Source organism: Enhydra lutris, unplaced genomic scaffold (assembly GCF_002288905.1).
Source record: "Enhydra lutris kenyoni isolate GAN:26980312 unplaced genomic scaffold, ASM228890v2 scaffoldscaffold31, whole genome shotgun sequence".
In the NCBI taxonomy this organism is placed as follows: Eukaryota; Metazoa; Chordata; class Mammalia; order Carnivora; family Mustelidae; genus Enhydra; species Enhydra lutris.
Genome location: NW_019154115.1, coordinates 15,164,197 through 15,170,372, shown reverse-complemented (window position 1 = coordinate 15,170,372; position 6,176 = coordinate 15,164,197). Strand labels below are relative to the sequence as shown.

The following is a 6,176-nucleotide window of genomic DNA, read 5'->3' as shown; positions in this document are numbered from 1 at the left end:
CACCCCCGCCCGCCCTCGGGTGACAGGGGCCGCAGCAGCAGAAAGACAGCTAGCTTGCCGCCCATCATCTGCGTCCTGGGATTCGCCGCGGCGGCGGCGGCGCGCCTGCGCACAGCCCGGGTCACGCGCGCGGCGCGGGGGCGGGCCGGCGCCCGTGGGGCTGTCATTCGCGGCGCGCACCACCGCCCTCAGCAGCGCCGGGCGGTTCCGGCTCCTCCCTCTCCGGTGCCTCAGTCCCACCATGGTGCTGGAGTCGGTGGTCGCGGACTTGCTGAACCGATTCCTGGGGGACTATGTGGAGAACCTCAACAAGTCCCAGCTGAAGCTGGGGATCTGGGGCGGTAAGCGAGAGGGTGCGGCCGGTGGGCTGCGGCGCTGGCGAAGGGGCCCACGCCGCGGGCTCCTCTTGCCCGGTCCCAGCCCGGGCCCGGCTCCCTCCGCCGCCCGAGACTCCGCCTACGGGGAGGGCCCTCGGCTGGGCCCCCTCCCCGGGCGGCAGGTGCGCGAAGCCTGGAGGCCTCTGCCCGCTTCCGCCGCCGCGGGGTCCCGGGTACCCGCCCGGGGTGGGGAGAGGCTGCAGGGTCGCGCTCGCCCTGCCCAAGTTCCCGCCTTCCGCGTCCCGGAGGCGGACTCCCTGCTCTGTCCTGCCCTGCCCTCCTTGGAGGGTCCTCTCGCTGCCCTCAGTCTGGCCCCGTTGGCTCCACGGCATTTAAAAAAGCTTTCTCCTCCAGCACCGCGTGCAGTGGGGATGGCTGCGTGGTCACACACGCCTAATAAAGTGGCACCAAGGAAGAAGAAAAAGGAAATTGCGTTTCGCAGTTAACCTTCTCTTGGCATTTTATGGCGAGCAGGACCTGGCTTCCTTCTCTTTAGGATTGCAGGATTTGGGCAGGGATCTGTGTTGGCCCTGGAAGATCATTCCTACAGGCCTGTTTAGTATGGCTTCTTACAGTACTTTCAGCTTTTGAGAAGACGACTTCTTCCCTTAATATTTACTTCACCTCAGTAGGAGATGACTATTAGTTTTGTTTTGGATGATAGAAAAAAATAATTCAAGCCACGACAGGCACCATCATTAATTAGGTGCATGCCCCAAACACAAACGTTTCTGTCCTCAACATTGAGTGTGTAGAAGTAGTAAGTAGTATGTTTGCACACTTTTCAGAAAAGATTGATTATTTGCACTGATAATGCATATTAAGCTTTGGGGATCTTGGGGATACTCTTTCACTCTACAAGAGACTTTTGGGAGTTTTGTCAGCTTTGGAAGGAAATCCAAAGAACTACTCAAATGGATGGAACTGCTTTTAATTTAGTCAACAAATAGTTATAGAGCCACGCTGTCTGATAGGGTGGCCATCAGCCCTGCGGCTGTTAGGCACTTGAAATGTAGTGAGTGTGAATTGAGACTTGCTGTTAAGTCTGAAATAAGGTGGAGTTTTGAAAATAGTAGGAGAAAGAGTGTAAGATCTCAATCTTTCATGCTGATTATATGTTGAAATAATAATTATGTTGGGTTAAGTACAGTGTATTATTAAAATTCATCCCCCCGTTTCTTTTTCCTTTTTAAAAAAAGCTTGGTTCCTGAAATTTATAATTACATATGTGAACCATATATTTATATTAGCAATGTTGTTACAGAGCCAGGAGTACTGCCCTGGTTGGGGAGGAGCCTTTTTGGATAGGTCGCTGATCATTTGATTGGTTCTGTGTGGTTTGCCGGACACTACATCCTTTATGTGCCCTCCCCCAATGCTAATAAAATGCAAGAGAAAGAGAAGTAAAGGAGGAGACATTAAAGGAATCAAATCTCCGGTGCCTTCTGTATGAGCCAACTCTTTCTTCAGAATACTGTTGAATACCAATTATTCTTCCTAGTCTGTAAACATTATTATTATTGTTTTAAGATTTTTATTTATTTGAGATAGAAAGTGAGAGACCACGGGCAAGGTGAGGGGCAGAGGAAGAAGCAGGCTCTGCACTGAGTAAGGAGCCCCCTGTGGGGCTCAGTCCTAGGAATCTGGGATCATGACCCCACCAGAAGGCAGACACTTAACTGACTGAGCCACCCAGGCTCCCCTCTAGTCTGTAAACATTATTTGAAATCTGAAAAGGGACTGGGCTAGCATTTAGGAAACATGGGTTCTAGGTTGTTGTGTTGGATAAACCACTAGCCTTTCTTCTTGTTAGTTTCCTCATCTTACTTTAGACTTTAAAAGGAAAAAAAATCATACCAAATAATATAATATTCCCATGTGGTCACTGCTCAAAATCACCTGCCAAGTTAAAACGGTGTGCCCTATTTATGTCAGATTTATTTTTAAAGAAACAAAGTTTATGGATATATTCAAAGATTTCTTCTCTACCAAATTTTTCTTTCCTTTTTCTTTAAAATTGGGAGTTGGAATAAGTATCATATGAGGGGCCTTCCAGTGCCAGTACTCTGATTTTTTTTTTTAAAGATTTTATTTATTTATTTGACAGAGATCACAAGTAGGCAGAGAGGCAGGCAAAGAGAGAGGGGGAAGCAGGCTCCCTGCAGAGAGCCCGATGTGGGGCTCGATCCCAGAACCCTGGGATCATGACCTGAGCCGAAGGCAGAGGCTTTAACCCATTGAGCCACCCAGGCGCCCCCAGTACTCTGATTTTAATTGTACGTCTTTTTACTATGAAATTGTGAACTATGCTTCCTGGGGATTTTGAACTTTTTCACATCTGAAATTAAAATGCCACAATATTATGTCATTTATTCCTCTCTTTTTTAGTGGACTGTAGGAAAAGAAACTTTCTTTTCTTTTTTTTTTTTTTTTTAAAGATTTTATTTATTTATTTGTCAGAGAGAGAGAGAGAGAGAGAGGGAGAGAGAGCAAGCACAGGCAGACAGAATGGCAGGCAGAGGCAGAGGGAGAAGCAGGCTCCCTGCTGAGCAAGGAGCCCGATATGGGACTCGATCCCAGGACGCTGGGATCATGACCTGAGCTGAAGGCAGCTGCTTAACCAACTGAGCCACCCAGGCGTCCCAAGAAACTTTATTTTCTTTCATGTCATTTTCTTTCTTTTAGAATGAGGTATGCTGCCAGTAGCAAACCTCACTTTATAATAGGCCTCAGAAAAGAAACTCCTTTTTTTTCAGGAATTGTATCCATTAGAAGTCTAATCTGGGATTCCCTCATCTTTATCAGCCTACATCTCTGCTTCTGTGAAGTGTTGCCACCATTTATTTTTGTGGTTGTTATAAAGGAAGGTTTTATAGATATTATTCAGTGTATTTTCTTTATGACACTAATTCTCCCACTGAAAAAGAAAGGCAAGATATGTGAGTTATTTTTCTTCTCTGAAAATATTCCTGAAGAAATGTATCTTTAACCTTTTGTGGTAAACAAGTGGGTATGTTAATGAAATAGCTGATATTTATGATGTCCATGATACAAATTTTATAAAGAATTGAAAATTTATATATTCTTATTTGAAAATTATTTGTTGTAGTAAATAAGGTTTATGTGTCATAAACCTTGGCTGTTTCAATTTTTTCTGTTGTTGAATTTTCACATCTTGGGATGCCTGGGTGGCTCAGTTGATTAAGTGTCTGCCTTCGGCTCAGGTCATGATCCCAGCGTCCTGGGATCAAGTCCCACATGGGGCTCCTTGCTCTGCGGAGAGCCTGCTTCTCTCTCTCTGCCTGCCACTTCCCCTGCTTGTGTGCTCGCTCTCTCTCTCTGACAAATAAATCTATAAAAAATTATTTTTCACATCCTGAGAAAAGAATTCAACCTGTGAAAATTTTACAGGGCTGATCTTACTATTCTTTAGAAACACATGGAATACTAAATTGATACTTCTTCTTCTTTTTTTTAAAAAAGATTTTATTTATTTATTTGTCAGAGAGAGAGAGAGAGATAGAGAGCACAAGCAGGCAGAGCGGCAGGCAGAAGCAGAGAGAGAAGCAGGCTCCCCGCCGAGCAAGGAGCCTGATGTGGGACTCGATCCCAGGACCCCAGGATCACAACCCGAGCCGAAGGCAGCGGCCTACCCAACTGAGCCACCCAGGCATCCCCTAAATTGATACTTCTTAACTGGAATATTTGACTAGGCTAAAGCAGTGATTTTTAACTGTCTGAGACATTTTTGGTTGTCACACTTAGTAGCAGAGTTGTGCTACTGGGATCTAATGGGTAGACCCCAGGCATACTGCTACACCCTGCAATGAATAGGACAGCTCCTCACAACAAAGAATTATCTAGCTGAAAATGTTTGTTGAGAAACTCAGCTCTGAGGAGAATATTGAGATTGACTTCTTCATTTTTTCTTTTTTTAGATTTTTTTTTCTTTTTTAAAAAAGATTTTATTTATTTATTTGACAGAGAGAGAGAGAGAGAGAGATCATAAGTAGACAGAGACAGGGGGTGGGGGAGCAGGCTCCTCACTGAGCAGAGAGTCCGATGCGGGGCTCAATCCCAGGACCCTGAGATCATGACCTGAGCCGAAGGCATAGGCTTAACCCACTGAGCCCCCCAGGCGCCCCAGTCTTCTTCATTTTTAAGAGACCTTCTGGGTGCTGAACACGCTATAGTAAGAAGTGAAAAAGAACTTAGAGAATGTGTATGCCTCATGAAATTTACAGTTTAAGAAGGAAACATGTCTTAAGTGATTGAAAGGTACCATCTTGGTAAGAATGCAAAATGATGTCAGGAAGTAGTTTCAAAAGTCTAAATATTGTGTAAACAATTTGAAAAGGATTGTGGTGTGCATATATTCATACATACATAGACTTTTTTTTTTTTTTTTTTTTAAAGATTTTATTTATTTATTTGACAGAGAGAGATCACAAGTAGACGGAGAGGCAGGCAGAGAGAGAGAGAGAGAGAGGGAAGCAGGCTCCCTGCTGAGCAGAGAGCCCGATGCGGGACTCGATCCCAGGACCCTGAGATCATGACCTGAGCCGAAGGCAGCGGCTTAACCCACTGAGCCACCCAGGCGCCCCCATACATAGACTTTCACAGTGAAATTCATGATAAACAAAAAATTGTAAAATAAAAAGGATGAGGAAATTTTATTGAAAGTCTAGAAACAGGAAGTATACTATGGAAATTGCCTTTAAATTGGAGAAGCCAAAAAAAAAAAAAAAAGCTGTCTTTTTCTTTTTTCTGTTTTTATTCTTTTATTTTTTGTTTTATTTATTTTTTTAAGATTTTATTTTATTTTTTTTTTTTAAAGATTTTATTTATTTATTTTGACAGAGAGATCACAAGCAGGCAGAGAGGCAGGCAGAGAGAGAGGAGGAAGCAGGCTCCCTGCTGAGCAGAGAGCCTGATGCGTGCGGGGCTCGATCCCAGGACTCTGAGATCATGACCCGAGCCGAAGGCAGCGGCTTAACCCACTGAGCCACCCAGGCGCCCCAAGATTTTATTTTTTTATTTGACACAGAAAGAAGGAGCACAAGCAGGGGGAGCAGCAAACGGAGAGGGAGAAGCAGGTTGTCTTTTGAGCAGGGAGCCGGATGTGCACCTGGAGCGCAGTGTGGGCCTGGATCCCAGGCCCATGGGATCATAACCTCAATCGAAGGCAGATGCTTAACGACTGAGCCACCCAGGCGCCCCTGTTTTTATTCTTTCAAATATATATATTTTTAATGCCAAACAATTTCTGTGTTATTTATTTATTTGTCAGAGAGTGAGAGAGCACAAGCTGGGGGAGCAGCAAACTGAGGGAGAAGCAGGCTCCCCGCTGAGCAAGGAGTACTGACTATGTGGGACTCAATCCCAGGACCCTGGCTGGGATCATGACCTGAGCCAAAGGCAGACAGTTAACCTACTGAGCCACCCAGGCGTCCCAATTCCCAATACGGTGATTTAAGCCGAATGTCTTTTAAAAAACCTTGCTGTTGTAGGAAAATGAGGACCTGATTATTTAATAACTGTGGGACCCATAGCAAAACATTTTAATTCTTTAAGCCTCAGTTTCCTTATCTGTAAAATACGGAAATAGCACTGTGTTTGGGACTAAATGATTTGAAAATCCTTTGGACTTACGCTTGTTAATACTGATAGTAATAGTGATGACAAACAAACCTAGCTGAGTTATGGAAAACAGCTTGCTTTGTTTTATTTTCATGACTATGTTTCTTCTAGGCTTTATTTAAACTTAGGGTTTTCATATTCTGTAGTTTGACAGTTTGG

General features: G+C 44.6%; 1 protein-coding gene across 2 annotated transcripts in view; it reads left to right on the top strand.

Annotated features, from left to right (window-relative positions):
- The first annotated feature begins 219 nt into the window (after window positions 1-219).
- Window positions 220-6,176, top strand: part of LOC111153382 (vacuolar protein sorting 13 homolog C) — a 180,313-nt gene continuing 174,356 nt past the window's right edge. The window contains exon 1 of one of the 2 annotated variants that reach the window (XM_022512378.1): window positions 220-341. In XM_022512378.1, coding sequence (XP_022368086.1) covers window positions 242-341 — 100 coding nt within the window. In that variant the 5' untranslated portion in view covers window positions 220-241. The remainder of the gene's footprint in view (window positions 342-6,176) is intronic. The other variant, XM_022512377.1, reaches the window with a different exon arrangement.